At 42.3% G+C, this 20,615-nt stretch overlaps 1 protein-coding gene across 1 annotated transcript in view; it reads right to left on the minus strand.

The window, feature by feature from the left end:
- LOC126183913 (outer dynein arm-docking complex subunit 3) overlaps window positions 1–20,615 on the minus strand; it is a 409,835-nt gene that overhangs the window by 313,590 nt on the left and 75,630 nt on the right. Inside the window, exons 3-5 of the mRNA XM_049926257.1 lie at window positions 6,926–7,078; window positions 6,739–6,840; window positions 6,479–6,664 (exon numbers count right to left, since the gene is read on the minus strand). Coding sequence (XP_049782214.1) covers window positions 6,479–6,664; window positions 6,739–6,840; window positions 6,926–7,078 — 441 coding nt within the window. The remainder of the gene's footprint in view (window positions 1–6,478; window positions 6,665–6,738; window positions 6,841–6,925; window positions 7,079–20,615) is intronic.

Consider the following 20,615-nt stretch of genomic DNA (forward strand, 5'->3'; position numbering starts at 1 on the left):
TAGTTCGGACGATATTAGTGCAGACGCACTGAAACAAACGTCAAGGAGCCGTCGCGCTTTTCCAGAAATGTGCGTATTTGAAAGGTGTCTGTTCTGCCACCCAGGTTAGGTGAGTAACTCGTCTCAGCGATAATTATTCCGAAACTATTCCACCATTTTCTCACATTTGACGATAAATTATAACCACTTAAATGTACACGTAAGTCATATGTAAAAAAAACTAAGTTATAAAGCGTAGTTTGAAATGTAAATTACTGTAAAACAATACGAAGTGTACCTTTGTGACATACTGTTGGATATCTTAATATTACTGTTTGTCCACAATAAGTTGACGATCGGCGCGATGGCTGTCGGGAACGGCCGTGCCCCCGCATTACGGCTGAGTGAGGGAAAGAGGGGGGTGGGGGAGGAGCTGCAAGAGGAAGGCAGCGTCGACTGCTACCCGTGTTTTGTGCTTAACACGAAATCACAGACGGCACTCGCGGAATTATTGGCCGCTTAAGTGACATCTGTGTGGGATCGGGAAACACCTAATTCGTTGACATATTCATGCCCGAAAGTTTCACCTATAACTTACGGATTATTTGTTTATCGAAAACAATGAAAAATGAATGGAGATGAATGTGCGACTTACGACACTATGAATCTAATGAAAAAAACTGATATTTGGAATCTGTTTGCACATTGCATTTATTAAACGCAGACAGCAGTAATGTTCACAAAGTTCTATTACGAGGATCGTTCAATAAGTAATGACCTACATTTAAAAAAAAAAGCCATTAATATACACAGACAAACGTCCTTGTTGGTGCTTCACATTTGATGTTCTGTGCGCCGGTGAAGTTTCGAACCATTCTGACAGATGGTAGAGCTGTAGTGCAGCGCCAAATTGGCGTCTACATACGGCTCACGTTGCAAGCAGCGTGCTGTTATTGAATTCTTGTGCGCAGAAAAAGAAACCGTGATGGACATCCGTAAACGTTTGTGTGCAGTGTATGGCTGGAGTTGATAGTACATTTGGGCGATGGATAAAGAAAGTTACAGCCTCAGGAAATGCACAAAAAGAGTTCCATGATCAGCCACGATCGGCTCGTCGTGTCACAGCCACTGCTCTAGACATGCTGAGTCGTGTGGATGCCATTATTCGTGCCGACTGGCGCATCACAACTCTACAGTTCGCTCTACAGTTGTCGGACAGCATTGGAAGCGCGTCTGCAATGATCGAGACTCTCGGATATTCAAAGAGGTGCTCACGATGGTTTCCACGAATGCTCACAGTGGACCACAAGATTCAAAGAAAGGCCATTTCATCTGAATTGCTGTAGCGTTTTGAGACCGATAGAGAGGCCTTCCGGTCACGGATCGTTACGGGGGACGAAATCTGGGTGCACCACTTTGCACCAGATACAAAAAGGCAATCCGTGGAGTGACATCATCCTCATTCACCACAAAAGAAGAAATTCAAGACAACCCCCTCTGCCAGAAACGTCATGGTGACAGTCTTCTAGGATTGTGATGGCGTCATTCGGACTTCCATCTCTTTGGGCCAGTTAAAGATTCTCTACAGCGAGCGCGCTTTGAAGATGACGGGAGGTTCAGTTATGCAGTGAAAACATGGCTACTACGCCTACAGGACAAGAGCTCTTGCCAGCGGGGAGTACAAGCTCTTCCACAACGTTGCCGTACGGCCATAGAACGTGATGGAGACTACGTAGAAAAATAGGACATGGACAAGACATGTTGATGTATATTGTCACCGAATTCTGAGTCTTAACAATAAATACGTTCTGAGAAAAAAATGTGGGGCATTACTTATTGAACGACCCTCGTAATTGCGCCTGAAGGTACTGTCAAAATTATGTTCACTAAAAATCGCTGTCATTTACGTTTGTTTCAATATCATTATCAGCATCATCGCTTGAAGGCATGGTATTGATGATAACTTCATCGCTGGCCGCCAACATTATTCCATCTCGTGTCCAATACTCTTGCTGCAGCTTGCTTGCTGCAGCTTGCTTGCGAGAGGCGTTCAATGAATTCGAAAGTAAAGTTCTATGTACTGACTTGGCAGAAAATCCTAAGAAATTTTGGTCTTATGTCAAAGCGGTAGGTGGATCAAAACAAAATGTCCAGACACTCTGTGACCAAAATGGTACTGAAACAGAGGATGACAGACTAAAGGCCGAAATACTAAATGTCTTTTTCCAAAGTTGTTTCACAGAGGAAGATTGCACTGTAGTTCCTTCTCTAGATTGTCGCACAGATGACAAAATGGTAGATATCGAAATAGACGACAGAGGGATAGAGAAACCATTAAAATCGCTCAAAAGAGGAAAGGCCTCTGGACCTGATGGGATACCAGTTCAATTTTACACAGAGTACGCAAAGGAACTTGCCCCCCTTCTTGCAGCGGTGTACCGTAGTTCTCTAGAAGAGCGTAGCGTTCCAAAGGATTGGAAAAGGGCACAGGTCATCCCCGTTTTCAAGAAGGGACGTCGAACAGATGTGCAGAACTATAGACATATATCTCTAACGTCGATCAGTTGTAGAATTTTGGAACACGTATTGTGTTCGAGTATAATGACTTTTCTGGAGACTAGAAATCTACTCTGTAGGAATCAGCATGGGTTTCGAAAAAGACGGTCATGTGATACCCAGCTCGCGCTATTCGTCCACGAGACTCAGAGGGCCATAGACACGGGTTCCCAGGTAGATGCCGTGTTTCTTGACTTCCGCAAGGCGTTCGATACAGTTCCCCACAGTCGTTTATTGAACAAAGTAAGAGCATATGGACTATCAGACCAATTGTGTGATTGGATTGAGGAGTTCCTAGATAACAGGACGCAGCATGTTATTCTCAATGGAGAGAAGTCTTCCGAAGTAAGAGTAATTTCAGGTGTGCCGCAGGGGAGTGTCATAGGACCGTTGCTATTCACAATATACATAAATGACCTGGTGGATGACATCGGAAGTTCACTGAGGCTTTTTGCAGATGATGCTGTGGTGTATCGAGAGGTTGTAACAATGGAAAATTGTACTGAAATGCAGGAGGATCTGCAGCGAATTGACGCATGGTGCAGGGAATGGCAACTGAATCTCAATGTAGGCAAGTGTAATGTGCTGCGAATACACAGAAAGATAGATCCTTTATCATTTAGCTACAAAATAGCAGGTCAGCAACTGGAAGCAGTTAATTCCATAAATTATCTGGGAGTACGCATTAGGAGTGATTTAAAATGGAATGATCATATAATGTTGATTGTCGGTAAAGCAGATGCCAGACTGAGATTCATTGGAAGAATCCTAAGGAAATGCAATCCGAAAACAAAGGAAGTAGGTTACAGTACGCTTGTTCGCCCACTGCTTGAATACTGCTCAGCAGTGTGGGATCCGTACCAGATAGGGTTGATACAAGACATAGAGAAGATCCAACGGAGAGCAGCGCGCTTCGTTACAGGATCATTTAGTAATCGCGAAAGCGTTACGGAGATGATAGATAAACTCCAGTGGAAGACTCTGCAGGAGAGACGCTCAGTAGCTCGGTACGGGCTTTTGTCAAAGTTTCGAGAACATACCTTCGCCGAAGAGTCAAGCAGTATATTGCTCCCTCCTACGTATATCTCGCGAAGAGACCATGAGGATAAAATCAGAGAGATTAGAGCCCACACAGAGGCATACCGACAATCCTTCTTTCCACGAACAATACGAGACTGGAATAGAAGGGAGAACCGATAGAGGTACTGAAGGTACCCTCCGCCACACACCGTCAGGTGGCTTGCGGAGTATGGATGTAGATGTAGATGTAGATGCTGCACTTTCCTGCACTGACCTTTCCAGTCCTGTGCACTAATTGAAAGGAAAGCAGTATTAACAAGACACTGCAATCTTTCCTTCGACATGTCACCAGCGACATTATTCTCCCTGAAACTGTCTTTTATTTTGGCCTATGCCAATTCTTTCGGATGTAGATCGCAACTGTAAGGCGGCCTTTGTGGCCTCTGTTCTCAGCGATTTTATCCACGAGTCACACTTTCATGGCTGGTTTGTTTTCCTTTATTGGAGATAACAGTTCAACCATCCTCATAGTGTGTCGTTGCAGTTTATTTGCCCATCTTGCAACCAGTTTAATATCGTAATCCTGAAATCATACTACTGTCGACCTTCCTGCTGCGGTATGGCGCATTATCCATACAGTCACAGAACTGGGTGGAATATGAGTTTACCAATCAATTTGTTTCACCAGAAGGCAAAGTAGAACGGCAGTATAGACGTTTTTAAATTTTAGCTGATATTTTATTTGTTACTGTAAACGTATTTGTTGTTGTGGTCTTCAGTCCAAAGACTGGTTTGATGCACCTCTCCATGCTACTCTATGCTGTGCTAGCTTCTTCATCTCCCAGTACCTACTACAACCTACATCCTTCTGAATCTGCTTAGTGTATTCATCTCTTGGTCTCCCTCTAAGATTTTTACCCTCCACGCTGCCCTCCAGTACTAAATTGGTGATCCCTTGATGCCTCGGAACATGTCCTACCAACCGATCCCCTCTTCTAGTCAAGTTGTGCCACAAATTTCTCTTCTTCTTTGTTGATGTTCATCTTATATCCTAGTTTCAAGACACTGTCCATTCCGTTCAGCTGTTCTTCCAAGTCCTTTGCTGTCTCTGACATAACTACAATGTCATTGGCGAACCTCAAAGTTTTTATTTCTTCTCCATGGATTTTAATACCTACTCCGAATTTTTCTTTTGTTTCTTTTACTGCTTGCTCAATATACAGATTGAATAACATCGGGGAGAGGCTACAACCCTGTCTCACTCCCTTCCCAACCACTGCTTCCCTTTCACGCCCCTCGACTCTTATAACAGCCATCTGGTTTCTGTACAAATTGTAAATAGACTTTCGCTCCCTGTATTTTACCCCTGCCACCTTCAGAATTTGAAAGAGTATTCCAGTCAACATTGTCAAAAGCTTTCTCTAAGTCTACAAATGCTAGAAACGTAGGTTTGCCTTTCCTTAATCTTTCTTCTAAGATAAGTCGTAAGGTCAGTATTGCCTCACGTGTTCCAACATTTCTACGGAATCGAAACTGATCTTCCCTGAGGATGGCTTCTATCAGTTTTTTCATTCGTCTATAAAGAATTCACTTTAGTATTTTGCAGCTGTGACTTATTAAACTGATAGTTCTGTAATTTTCACATTTGTCAACACCTGCTTTCTTTGGGATTGGAATTATTATATTCTTCTTGAAGTCTGAGGGTATTTCGCCTGTCTCATACATCTTGCTCACCAGATGGTAGAGTTTTGTCAGGACTGGCTCTCCCAAGGCTGTCTTCATCTACATCCTCTTCCATTTCCATAATACTGTCCTCAAGAACATCGCCCTTGTATAGACCCTCTATATACTCCTTCCACCTTTCTGCTTTCCCTTCTTTGCTTAGAACTGGGTTTCCATCTTAGCTCTTGATCTTCATGCAAGTAGATCTCTTTTCTCCAAAGGTCTCTTTAATTTTCCTGTAGGCAGTAAACATATATGCGTCAAATTTGAGATAGAAGTAGTAAATACTGCTAGCAAAAATCGAAGTGTAATTAAAAGGCAGTCCCTTGGCGAGATACCGCACCCCATTTTTGTTTCCTATTATCGAATACTTCACTATACAATAGACAAGAGACGTTCGAAATTTGCATACGACATCCTCAAAGTTCTTAATCTAAGTGAGGTCCTCTGATTTTAGTCAACTGAATAGTGTTTCTTGGTAACATCAATATGCGCTCCTCTAACTTTTCTTCTGTTTTTTTTTTTATTTTAGTGTTTCGTCACGATTTTTATTCATTAATAATAATGGCTCTGAGCACTATGGGACTCAACTGCTGAGGTCATTAGTCCCCTAGAACTTAGAACTAGTTAAACCTAACTAACCTAAGGACATCACAAACACCCATGCCCGAGGCAGGATTCGAACCTGCGACCGTAGCGGTCTTGCGGTTCCAGACTGCAGCCCCTTTAACCGCACGGCCACTTCGGCCGGCTCATTAATAATAATGCAACAACAGTGGCGATTGCTCTGGTTTTTGAGAATAATTGCTCTTTTGTAACATCTACTTGCAGCGAGTTCCTATAATAAACTTGCCCCAGTGACTTGAAGAAGTAAGCTTGAGTAAGTTTTTGTTCTAATCTAAGCACCTTACAAATGCTTACGGAATTGTTTACTATGGTTCGCATCTAGGGGCAGCTAGACGTTGGTAGCGCTCGGAGACAAATGAATAACTTTCACGTAGTGCCGATTTTCTCCGCTTCTGGCAGCACCAGTGACACCGTCAAATTACCGTGACCAAACAGTACATTCACCAACATGGCAACAGCCATAGCTGGAGCTAATAAAGAAATAAAATGAAAAACCGTAACCTTTTTCCATTTTAGTTAGTTGGAATGTCTTTCTTAGAGTCTTAACTATATGTCTCAATTATAAAGTAGTAACCTGTAGATGATTTATTTCCGCTTGTTGCTTCTGTATCATGTTTTCCAGTCTTTTCAGTGTGCTCTCAAACTCAACGCTGTCATCAAGGAGACTCGTTCGAATAGAACGGTACTTCTTTTTCACATGCTCTGCTTCCATCATGTTCATCTCCACACGATGTATCTGGTTCTCTAGCGAGCATACTTGCTGTTGAAACACAAGGTAAGTGAGAAACTCGTTGCGGCGATTATTATTCCCAAACCATTCCACCATTTGCTCACCTTTGACGACAAATTATCACCCAAATCTTTTCTTTGCGTAGAAAAAACACTCTGAAGTAGCTCTTGGTACTCACTTGCGAGTTTTTTCATTCGTCTTTGTGCCTGCAAAAAAGCGGAAACGTGAAAACATTTAACACCAAACCGAGGTAACGAGTTCCGGTTAAACTGGTGCAAACACCGTACTTACCACCCTCGACTGGTGTCGTAGCACGTCCAGCTTCTTCTTCAGGCCGCATATTCTGTCATCAAGTATTCCAGCAACTTCATAATTCTTCTTTCTCCTTAAGACGTTCACTCCCTTGGCATTTCTATAGTTAGACTTCACAAGAAGTTCATCACACTGAAAACAAATTTGACATTCATGGTGACAAAATATATTGTGTATATTTAAATATTGTAAAAAATTATTACAAATAAAAAACTAAGAAACAAATCTGTATTAAGTAAAACAGAGACCATCATTAACACTCACTCAGGCATTGTTTTCAGTTATTTCTGAATTTAACTGAGTTGCATCAAACTAACACAATATTTTTTTTTGGATCAGTAAAGAGGTAGCTGTTAAATAAAAGTAGTGTTTTAATAACTTAAAATGTTAGTAAACATACTTTAGAAAGTACTTGTGTTTCCTTGTATAAATGCGTATTGTGTGTGGTGTGATATGGCCAGGTTCTCGCTGCACTCTCACAGGTCCATTCTGGAACATGGTCTACTAGATCTCAACTGGAAGTAAGAAGACAAACACGACATTCCAACAGCGACACCTTGTCATCTCATTGAAGTGATGTGGGCCTGTAGGAGGCTGGGATCATAACCCAATACATTGGATTTAAGCTGGTGCCAGTAGTCAATGGAAGGCGCACATGCTGGTTCTGAAAGGCGGCATCATAAACACATTCATATCTGCACTATTGCTTCTGGCAAGTAGTCATTGTTGAACATAATGTGAAGTCCAGAGTGTACTCAAGATCTTAGCCAGAGAGGCATGTTAGTTTCTCAATGAATGTGGGAGGGACAACCCTAGCACCGCAACTATTGATGTGCGGTGTTGGTCTGGTGTATTTTCATATTATCATACAGCTACAGGGTGACAATTATTAAACTATATCAAAAAACGTAAATTAGTTACGGACTACGGCGAGCACACACTTTATCCAACATGAAAACGTCGCTACAGACATTCAGATTCAGGTTATAGGTTATAACATGCTCCATATGCCTGCCGTCATTGATGATGACGTGACGCAGACGAATAGTGAAATCCTGCACGACCCACTGAAGTGTCGGAACATCGATGCTGTCGATGACCTCCTGTATGGCTTTTTTCAGCTCAGCAGTGGTTTTGGGGTTATCGCTGTACACCTTATCTTTAATATAGCCCTACAAAGAGAAGCCGCATGTGTTCAGATCCAGAGAATATGGCGGCCAATTGAGGCCCATGCCAGTGTCCTCTGGGTGCCCCAAAGCTAGAATCTGGTCCCCAAAGTGCTCCTAAAGGACGTCAAATACTCTCCTATTTCGATGGGGTCGAGCTGCGTCTTGCACGAATCACATCTTGTCGAAATCAGGGTCACTTTGGATAATGAGGATGAAATCATCTTCCAAAACCTTCACGTACTGTCCGGTAGTCACCGTGCCATCTCAGTGATTATTCTTTGATTGAACATTGCACTCCGTAGAGTCACCTGTTGAGGGCGAAGAGGCTTTTCGAGCGCGAAATGCGGATTCTCAGTCCCCCATATGCGCCAGTTGTGCTTATTGACAAACCCATCCAAATGAAAGTGGGGGTCGTCACCAAACCAAACCATACAGTTCTCATCATGCCCCATGGCCAACTGTGCAATTTGAACGCCCTAACGCAAACCGTACAGAAGTTATGACGATTTTATTTCATATAGCTCACTAATTGTCATCCTGTACATGCTACCTATTGAAAGAAGGTCTCGGACAATTTTTATGAAATGGCTCCCATAAGAGAGGTTCAAAATAAGAAAATCCACAGATATTCCTTTGGTCAGAAAATCAAACAGCATACCCTCGTGGACTCAAAAGGATATGTTCATGAGATTTTTCGTCGCTGGAGCTGGTTTCAGTTTCTTGGATGGTGGGAACGATGATGTGTATTTCATACCATGCACGCTTGCTTTGTTTTTGTTGTTACCTGATCAGTCTCTATAACCACGTGGCACAAGAATGACAGTTCTCATGAAACAGTATCAAGTGCGTTGGACAGGTTCAGTCTTCTGATTTTGCGACCTTTTTCATGCCTTGACCTCCAGTATGAACAAGTCTCATAGTATGGTAGTATGGTCGCTCATGACAAGAAATGTGCATATTGCCCACAGATACACTGAGTTCATTAGCAATATTAGGGGTTATATTATATTCCTAGAGTCATCATTTAAAGCTATTTCTTGAAACTTTGTAAGTAGGCTTTCTAACGATGGTTTACTCCTATCTTCAGGAGTCTGCCAGTTCAGTTTCTTCAGCATCTTTGTCACTCTCTCCCAAGGGTGAAACAAATCTGTGACCATTGACACTTCCCTTCTCTGTATACGTTCAGTATCCCCTGTTAGTCCTATTTGGTGTTGGTCCCACACACTTTAGCAATACCCTAGGACAGGTCACAGGAGTGATTTGGAAGCAATCTCCTTTGTAGACTGATTACATTTCGCTAGTGTTCTACCAATAGACCGAAGTCTGCCAACTGCTTTATCCGCTACCGCTACTGAGCCATCGTGATCATTCCATTTCATATCCCTACAAAGTGTTAATCCAAGTATTTGTATGGGTTGATAGATTCCAACTGTAACCTATTGATGTATTGTCACAGGATATTACTTTTTTTTTTTTTTTTTGCTTTTGTGAAATGCACAATTTTACATTTCTGAACATTTAAAGTGAGTTACAAATCTTTGCACCACTTTGATACCTTATCAAGATCTGATTGAATATTTGTGCATCCTCTCTCACAGCACTTCACTATGGATCAACTTGTTATTACAGATATGCCCTCAAGGTCATTAATCCTTTCAGACCCTCTGGCTATAATTGTGTACTTTAACTTTTATTGTGTCTATTAGTTGCAGCAGAAGTATTTTTCTCACTGGAAACCTGAGGTACACATTTGTGAATGTTCAACCTTTTCATCGTGCGCAAGTGCTGCCAACTGTTGGGCATCACTATGAAAATATCAACAAGGCAATATAGCAGTGCGCAGCAGCTCGTGACTGCCAGAATACATGGATGAGGTTGGTTCACTGTATTCCACTGAATAATTGAATATTTTTATTTTGCATGGAAATTAATGACTGATCATATGTTATTTATTACAACAGAGAATAATTCGTAATTAGTTATTTTAACCCATAAAATGAATCCAAGTGTACAAAGTATGTTTTGAAAACGGGTACGTATTTTTGTATCAATCTTGCATCTAAAATCATTAAAAATCACAAAAGAGCATGACCACTTAAAGAAAATTTTCCTTCCTCCAGAAAAAATTTACGTCAGGAAGGGTTAATATACAAAATGAACAGCAAGGGTTCCAACATACTTCCATGGCGCGCACACCCAAAGTCACTTTTTCATCTGCTGATGACTCACTACCTTCCTGCTATAAAAACCTCAGTCTAGTCACATATGTTGTTTGATACCCAATACGATCCTACATGGGATAATAAGCATAGACGTGATATTGAGTCCAACGCTTTTCGGGAATCGAGAAATACTGCAGCAACTTAACCTCGCCTTGCTTTCAGTAAGTCATGGGAGTAAAGTGCAATTTGGGTTTCACATGATCAATGGATTTGGAATCCGTGCTGGTGGGCGTGAAGCAGGTCTCTTGTAGATTGGTGTGACCTGTGCTTTCTACCAACTACTGGGCACGGTCGTTTGTTCAAGAGATCTATGATAGATTATAGTTAAAAGACGGGCTAACTTAGCAGCAAATTCAGTATAGAAACTGGTAGGGATTCCACCGGTTCCTGAAGGTTGTTCAGTTTAATGGTTTTGGTTCTTTCTCAACATCACCGACTCTAATATCTAGATCTCTCATCTTTGCAGTGGTGCGACAATTAAATTTGCACAATGCCCTTGGATTTTCGGGTGTAAAGAAACATTTAAAAACGGAGTAGGTCAGGGTACTAAAGCCTTCACTTGGTTCATAAAAAGCTAAATCAAATTAATTAACTAATTTTTCCTATACATTTGTGGCCATAATTTCCATTTGTATCATCGTATTAACATGTTAGAATAATGTTGCTTCTGCGTAGTCTAATAACTTTTTCTGAGATCATATAGGAGGAGTGTTTGCAAAGTAATGAATCAGAGGAGAAGACCAATCAGATGCTCACTCAGGCAATCAGACTTATTCCAATGGACTACTTTCTATGTACTTTGAGCTACTTAGATCTTCATTGCTATGACTTTCAAAATTGTCATCCACGTACCAAGAATCCCATGAAATGTCCTACAGTTTTCGTGATAGAATTGTATTAACAACAAAAGTTCTCGTCATGTATGTAATTATATACTTTTCTTGTAACACACACATACAGGGTGACAATTATTGAACCATATGAAAAAAACGTAAATTCGTTACAAACTACTGCGTACACACACTTTATTCAACATGTAAACGTCACTACAGATATTCGGATTTAGGTTATGACATGTTCGATTTGCCTGCCGCCATTGGTGATGATGTCGCGCAGGCGAATAGCGATATTCTGCATGACCCGCTGACGTGTCGGAAAATCGATGCTGTCGATGACCTCCTGAATGGCTTTTTTTCAGCTCAGCAATGGTTTTGTTGTACACCTTGTCTTTAATGTAGCCCCACAAAAAGGATCGCATGTATTCACATCCGGATGAGATATGGCGGCCAATGGAGGCCCATGCAAGTGACCTCTGGGTGCCCCAGAGCCAGAATTCCACCCCCAAAGTGCTCTACCAGGACGTCGAATACTCTCCTGCTTCGATGTGGTCAAGCTGCGTTTTACATCAACCGCACCTTATCGAAATCAGGGTCACTTTGGATAATGAGGATGAAATCATCTTCCAAAAACTTCACATACCGTTCGGTAGTCACCTTGCCATCAAGGAATATCGCACCGATTATTCCGTGACTGGGCACTGCACACCACACTGTCACCCGTTGAGGGTGAAGACCCTTCTCAGTATAGAAATGCAGATTCTCAGTCCCCCAAACGCGCCAATTTTGCTTCTTGACGAACCCATCCAAATGAAAGTGGGCTTCGTCGCTAAACCAAACCATACAGCGCATACTAATTCCCATCATACGCCGCGGCCAACCGTGCAGTTTGAACGTCCTAGCGCAAACTGTTCGGAAGTTATGACAATTTTATTTCATATAGTTCAATTATTGTCACTCTGTATTTGAATGACTAGAAAGTAGAGGAGCAGAGGTATAACCGAAATTGGTGTTATAAAATACAGAGCATTGGCTATGATAAAATGGGGAGTACCCACTGCCTTGTGCTTCACTGTGGTTTGCGGAGTATAGATTAGATCACTTGGGCAAGAACCGGGAAAAGAAATTTACGTGGCCTTACTGAAGAAATCATCCTGCAATTTTCCTTAAGTGATGTAGGGAAATGACAGAAAAATTCAATCAGAACGGGTAGGGAGTAGTTGAATTATAGTCCTCCCAAATACGAGCTGATTGTCTTAGCTACTTTGGCCCTCACTTGATATTCGGTAACTACAGAAGTAACTACCAATTTATTACTCATCTTTTCTTTTCTAAAATGGTTTGTTTTGATATACTGTGCACTATAATTTCTCTAAATCTCTAAACAGAGTTCTGCCGTTATATAGGCAAGCTACTGCAGTGTCAGCTACTTCTACGTTTGGTTTAGAGATTGTTTAACTCATAACCTGCGTTTTGTTGATGATCCCTTTACAGATTATGACTATGTGATTTCTTCTATTAAACAATAAAAGTCATGAAGACTATCGAAAGGACAGGAGGAAAAGCTACTACTGCTACAGCAACATGGAAAATGCAGAAATACACGTCAAAAACAAACTTATCGAATGTAATATTTTGGGCAGCGTTGGCAACTCCATCTAGAGAAAGAGAATTTAATACGAGGAAGGAAACAAGAGTGTACAGGCAAGAAGGCACTGGCAGAGCGACAGCCTTTATCGTAACTGCTGTTCTCATATTGTAGGATGAAGAGCAGCTACAGCGGCCACGAGAAACTACAAGACGTAACAGTAGATTTGTGAGTAGAGACTAAGAGACAACACACTCTTACACTCTTCCTACCATAATTTTAACAAATCAAAAAATATAATTTCCTAGTCACGACTTACTGAGAACCTCTCAACTGATTCCCTGTGGCTACTGCCTTTACATCAAATTTTTATTTTACATTTTTATTTATTTATTGTCCGCCTTTAAGCATATACATGCAACTGATGTCATTTTGCTTTCATACACAAATACATGCATACATTATGAGAAATATACGGTGAGATACAAAGGGTCATTACAATCACAATATAATTTCTTCAGAAAACATTACATATTGTCACATCATAACCACACTCAGATCCAAATCCGAAAGCAGGTCGTCAGTGAAAGACACTTATCCCTGAATGCATGTTTATTACGAACACCAAAGTACAGCCAGAACGGAAATGACCACCTGGACAGAGAGTACAGAAAAGCTACTACTGCTACAGCAACATGGAAAATACAGAAATACACGTCAAAAACAAACTTAGAATATTCCAGAATGGTGGCATTTATACACACATCGAATATCCCAGAATATACAAACGTCAAAAACATAAACTGTTTCAAGAACCTTCCAGACCTGATAAATACTAAATAACAAAGGATTGCCGTTAGTAATATTTGAAATAGCGACCCACAGCTGGCCTGTCAGTGACGGTTACTGCTGCACCACCCTGCATATGCCATAACTCGCGGCGCTGCTCCCTCTCCTGGATGACAACATCACCCTTGAACAAGATCTTGTCAGTTGTCCTCTACATGACGGCGCTGGTGGATCCTCAGATTCTGGTCATGTTGTTTCAGCCTCTTTGCTGTGACGAGTATATAAGAGTAAGCCTCTTTCGTCGAAGTTTCATGATCGTGAAGTGGGTCTTCAGTATCCTTGAACCTCCCATTGTCAATCTGCACCCCTGGACTGTAGTAGGGTTTCATACGGAGGACCTGGACGACGTCTCTGCACCTCTATGTCCTTGATGAAGAGTATTAATCCTCCACTTCATATACAACGTCTGACAAGCGACAAAGGATACGTTACAGCACAAAGTAGCGCTTCAGTATATTTTCTGAGAGTCCCACTTTCTGCACAGGCATAAAAATCCATACCAAACTCCTGGACTGTATCTCACTGGTTGGCGCTTGACATTAGAACGCTCATGGTCTGTTTCCTAGGTATCCAGGGGGTACGTAGGCGAGTCAGCAACCTTGCTTCTTTCGTCCTGGTGATGAGGTGTTTCACGTAGTCGTCCTGAGTATCGTCTGGTTGAAATGGGAACAGCGTATCCATGGTTGTTTTTGCCTCGCGAACGTGGAGCAGAAAGAATGGTGTCCTGCTGCACAGTGTTGCATGCAAATGTCACAACGGACAATTTTTTTCCCAACATCTCAGTCCAACATCAATGTATAGAGACAGAATATCTGTCAACGTCTTATTAAATCGTTCTCTTAGGCCATTCGTCTGTGTGTGGCAAGCAGTTATCCTGGGAGTGACATCACAACGTGAAATCACCTCTGATATAAGTCTAGAATGGAAAACTTATCCATGAACAGAGATCATCACACAGCGTGCTCCGTGCTTCAAAGTGATATATTCTACAAGAAACATAATTTCCAGAGGTCCAACAGGCGGCACAGCTTTGGTGACAGCATAGCAGGTGAGAAAGTTAGTGGAGACTATTATCCATCCATTCCCACTTGTCAACATTGGGAACGCCCCCAAAAGGTCGATTCTAGTTCTGCTGCAGTCAGGATTGTAACCAGATGTTCCATAGGTAACAGCAGTACGTGCTTTCATCTTTGGCGTTCATTACAGTGGCTCACATAGTGTATAATGGATCAGTAGGTACCTGGCGAGTGATACCTGTGTCTGTTTCTGCCTACATCTTCACAAATTCCAGCTAACTAGACATTGCAGCGTACCAGTAATACTCAGGGGCGCTGTCTGTAGATGACTTCGGATGAAGAGCAACCATTTACACCCTCTTATGCAATGCTCCATTTATTAATTGAAATTCTCCTTTGATCGGTTCCTCCTTCTTCAAGGTTTCTGTGGCTATCAACAGTGCTGGATCTTCCTTATGCTCAGCAGCAATGTCATTAAGCAGAAAACTGAGATTTCATCCACGCTGCTGTGTTCTGCTTGAAAGATTGTAAGCGTCCTTGGGTTTGCTTCCACTGTGACATCGTACTTCTGAAGCCTCAGTGCCTCAAGCCTCTTGGCAGTTGACTCGACAGACCCCTCAGGCTAGTCAGCCGACATAGGCAATGGTGATCCGTTAAAACAGTGAATGGTTTGCCAAATAAATGCATACCAAGCAACTACAGAACTCTCTTTCATGGTAGTGGAGTAGTTTATCTCGGACTCGGAGAGTATGCTGGACACATATTCTATAACCTTTTCAACACTTCCCTGAATTTGCACTAGAACTGCACCTACCTCATAACCGCTAGCATTGGTGCGAAATTCTGTCTCGGCATTATTGTCATGGTGATGATGCCGTGTGGCTAGGGCCTCCTGGCGGGCAGACCGTTCGCCTGGTGCAAGTCTGCCGAGTTGACGTCACTTCGGCGACTTGCGTGTCGATTGGGAAGAAATGATGATAATAAGGACAATACAGCACCCAGTTCCTGAGTGGAGAAAATCTCCGACCCAGCCGGGAATCGAACCCGGGCCGTTAGGTATGACATTCCACCGCGCAGACCATTCAGTTACTAGGGGGAGACATTATTGTCATACAATGCTTGGAATGGAGAAGATGTTAGCGCCTCCCTACGGACAAAGAAAGATCTTTCTCGTACCTCGTTTCAGGAAAGTTTGACATCTCCCTGCAAATTGATGGTTTCATTACTACACACACATACTACATCAAGCACAACTCATGTCTCTTTATTTCTTGTATCGAATCTTGCTTGTCAGTCTGCTCTTGCTTGTCTATCTGCCCGACCTTTTCATCATTCAATTTACACATCCACAGAATTGATTACATGTCACATTTTATACTCAAAACAAAATTGTTCATGATTACAGCACCTGTTCAAAGAGTGACATACATGTTAGTCATTATAACACAACATTATGCTAGAAAGGTGGAGTTTGCGTTTATGTCCTAAACTCAGTCTGTTGTGAACTTGTGCCCCTTAAAATCCCTCTTGTAGCTGCGGCTGTCAGAATACGGATGACGCAGGAAATAACTGTCTGCAATGTATATCCTCATCCAGATGGTGTAGTATCCCTGAATATATTAACTGCACTGATTGATCAACTCGCTAGAACTTTCCTACTTTTGGGAGATTTTAATGCCCATAACCCCTTGTGGGATGGCACCGTGCTAACTGGCCAAGGCAGAGATGTCGAAACTTTACTGTCTCAGTTCGACCTCTGCCTCTTAAATACTGGGGCCACCACACATTTCAGTGTGGCTCGAGGTATTTACTCGGCCATTGATTTATCAATCTGCTTCCCAGGACTTATCCCATCTATCCACAGGAGAACACATGACGACCTGTATGGTAGTGACCACTTCGCCATCTTCCTGTGTCACTGCCCCAGCTTCAAGCACACGGACGCCTGCCCAGATGGGCTTTAAACAATGCGGACTGGGAAACTTTCACCTCTGTGGTCACCACTGAATCTCCCCCACACGGGAACATCGATATGATGGTTGAGCAGGTGACTACAACAATCGTTTCTGTGGCAGAAAACACGATCCCTCGTTCTTTAGGGTGCCCCTGGCGAAAGACAGTCCCTTGGTGGTCGCTGGAAGTCGCTGAAGCAATTAAGGAGCGTTGGTGAGCTCTACAGTGGCATAAGTGGCACCCTTCCCTGGAGCACCCCATAGCCTTTATACAGCTCTGTGCTCGTGTTCGCCAACTTATCAGTTGCGGGAAGCAAGTATGTTGGGAGAGATATGTCTCGACCATTGGGTGCCATACGTCACCTTCCCAAGTCTGGGCAAAGATCAAACGTGTTTTCGGGTACCAGACCCCAACAGGTGTCCCCGGTGTTAACATAAATGGCATGTTATCTACCAACGCTAAGGCTATTGCCGAGCACTTGGCTGAGCACTGTGCTCGAGCCTCTGCAACGGAGAATTATCCCCCAGCCTTTCGCACTCTCAAACGGCGGCTGGTAGGGAATCCTATAACGCTCCATTTACAGAGTGGGAGCTCCTCAGTGCCCTTGCACGGTGCCCTAACACATCTCACGGACCATATCAGATCCTCAGTCAGATGATTAAACACCTCTCATCTGATTACAAGCGATATCTCCTCGTCATCTTCCACCGGATCTGGTGCAATGGTGTCTTTCCATCGCAATGGCGGGAGAGCACCATCATTCCGGTGCTCGAACCCGCTAAAAACCTACTTGATGTGGATAGTTATTGGCCCCTCAGCGTCACTAACGTGCTTTGTAAGCTGCTGGAATGTATGGTGTGTCGGCGGTTGGGTTGGGTCCTGGAGTCACGTGGCCTACTGGCTGTATGTCAGGGCGGCCTCTGCCAGGGTCGCTCTACCACTGATAATCTTGTGTCCCTAGAGTCTGCCATCTGAACAGCCTTTTCCAGACGCCAACACCTGGTTGCCATCTTTTTTGTTTTGCGAAAAGTGTATGACACGACCTGGCGACATCATATCCTTGCCAATTTATACGAGTGGGGTCTCCGAAGCCCACTCTCGATTTTTATCCAGAATTTCCTGTCGCGTGTCCAAGTTGGTGCCTCCCATAGTTCCCCCCCATATCCAGGAGAATGGGGTCCTGCAGGGCTCTGTATTGAGTGTCTCTAGTTTTAGTGGCCATTAATTGTCTAGCAGCAGCTGTATGGCCGTCCGTCTCACCTTCTCTGTATGCAGACGACTTCTGCATTTCTTACTGCTCCACCAGTACTGGTGTTGCTGAGCGGCGCCTACAGGGAGCCATCCACAAGGCGCAGTCATGGGCTCTAGCACACGGTTTCATTCTCGGGCGCAAAGTCGTGTGTTATGCACTTCTGTCGGCATCATACCGTTCATCCAGAACCAGAACTTTACCTTAACCCTAGAATAGCAAGGTGGGGTAAAAAAATTACCCCAGTCGATATAATTTTTTATCCTATGTTGGTGACACTGGCTTCTCGGACGGGAGTCATTGTTTACCTTTCCAGTCAGTATTGTTGTTCACGTTCAGGAGGCTATAATATCTCAGGCTTTATTTTCCATGCTCCTTTAACAGGTAAAGTGTGAAATTTTGCGTTCGGTGTAAAAAATCACCCCACCTTGTTATTTAGGTTAAACTTTATTGTTTATAAAATAGGTGATACTTTGTTTTGCAGGCGTAGAAAATGTCTTCTCATGAACTGTGAAGAACTCCAGAGGAAATAATAAGAGAATTTGAGCGTCAAGAGGCTGAAAACGTCTGTTACAGTGAATCAGACGAAGATGTGAGTGAACCTGAAGACGGTCATATCACAGACGACCAGGAGGATGATGAATTCGATGTACCGCCATTTGAGGTTGATTCATCAGACGAAAGAGATAGCCAAGTAAGGACAATTTTATATGGCAGAAATGGGCATTGTTGGAACACACATCACTTCAACAAAAAAGCGTCGAGAGTGCCAGCAAAGAATATAGTGGTACATGCACTTGATGCACTAGGCAAGGAAATAAACGAAACGTCTCCCCTGAAATTATTTGAACTGTTGTTCACTAGTGACATGGTTTCACTAATAGTTACGTACACAAACCAAAAAATTGCTAATTGAAGGGAAATATTCACATCACCGCAGTGGTATATTGGAGATACCAACCAAAACGAAATAAAATACTTTTTATGAGTGGAACTCTCAAAAAATGCGCATCTGAATTGTACTGATGCGTGGTCTGTAGTATACGGGTCCCCATTTTTCCGAGGAGTTATGATGAAAAACCGATTCGAGTTTTTGATCAATAATCTAAGATTTGATGACCAACATACCAGATTGCAAAGAAGAACGGCAGACAAGTTGGCTGCATTTCGTGATTTATGGTGTGTGTTTGTCAAACTTAGTCGAGAAATGTACACTCCCTCTGCCCTCCTAACCATTGACGAGACACTCCTTAGGTTCCGAAGCAGATGCACATTCAAAATGTATCTGCCAAGCAAGCCGGACAAATATGGGCTAAAGATAATTTCATTATGTGACGCGAAGATACATTTTTATGCAGGAATTCCATATTTGGGGAAAGAGACTAGGAATAAATGTTTCAGTTCCTACATATTATGTGATGAAATTATGTGAACCTGTATATGGAACCAACCGGGACATTACAATGGACAACTGGTTTGCTTCTTGTGAAGTAACCGACAAACTGGCTGACAAAAAGTTGACAATGGTTGGCACCTTACGCAAGAATAAACCAGAAATACCTGAATCCCTGCTTCAAACCAAGAATAGGCCAGTTCCTACAGGTATATTCATTTACAGGAGAGAAAAAAATGTTGGAGTCATACAGCCCAAAGAAAAATTAAAAATGTTATTCTCTTGTTGACGATGCATGAGATAGGTGAAATAGATGAGAAGACACAGAAATCGAACATAGTACTTTTCTACAATGATAACAAAGGGGGAGTCGCTGTATTTGATTTACTATGCCACAACAAGACAAGAGCACGAAAAACCAGGCGCTGGACAATGCGATACATGTATGGGCTTTTAGATACATCAGGAATAAATGCCTATGTCTTGTATAAGGATAATGGCGGCAAAAAAGCCGAAGCAATTTTCTCAAGTCGTTGGCATTCAGGGTGGTTGAAGCAGAAACGAAGGACAAAATCACGAGAAAAAATTTACCCAAAGAGCTTCGCATAACCATGGAACAGATTTTGACACATTTTGGGAGCGATATTCCAAGATCAGCAGCACAACCAGAAACGATCTCACAAAAAAAAAGTGGACGATGCTTTCTTAGCAGTCGAAAAGAAGACCGAAGAAGTTCCTTTGAATGCTGTGTCTTTTCGAAACCAGTGTGCAAGGACCATTGGAAAAATATTTGTCAAAGTTGCCATAGCAATTTAGTTTGAAAATGTTTGGTATATTCAAAATATCATCAAATTTTGAAAATAATTTATAAAATCTGTGTTTCCTTTCACATGAGGAACTATTTTTTCTTAGTTGTTAGCTTTATACCTTTTACTAATTTACATGTTATTTCCTTCAATGATTTTTATGCCTTTTGATTTATTCTATTGTGTTTTGCAATGTCATAACACAATGGGTAACTGAACGCAATACATTAGTTCAAATGGCTCTGAGCACTATGGGACTTAACATCTATGGTCATCAGTCCCCTAGAACTTAGAACTACTTAAACCTGACTAGCACACAACACCCAGTCATCACGAGGCAGAGAAAATCCCTGACCCCGCCGGGAATCGAACCCGGGCGCGGGAAGCGAGAACGCTACCGCACGACCACGAGCTGCGGACAATAGATTAGTGCAGTGTCATATTTCTGTATGTGACAACCATGATACAATAAAATGTTATAGTTTTGATTTGCTTTGTTATGTTATAAAACTTAACTATACTTTGTAATAAATGTTTCATATTGTGTGATTATTACTTTATGTGACTCCAGAACTTCCTTTGTGAAAC

The sequence above is a fragment of the Schistocerca cancellata genome, chromosome 4, assembly GCF_023864275.1.
Source record: "Schistocerca cancellata isolate TAMUIC-IGC-003103 chromosome 4, iqSchCanc2.1, whole genome shotgun sequence".
Classification (NCBI taxonomy): Eukaryota; Metazoa; Arthropoda; class Insecta; order Orthoptera; family Acrididae; genus Schistocerca; species Schistocerca cancellata.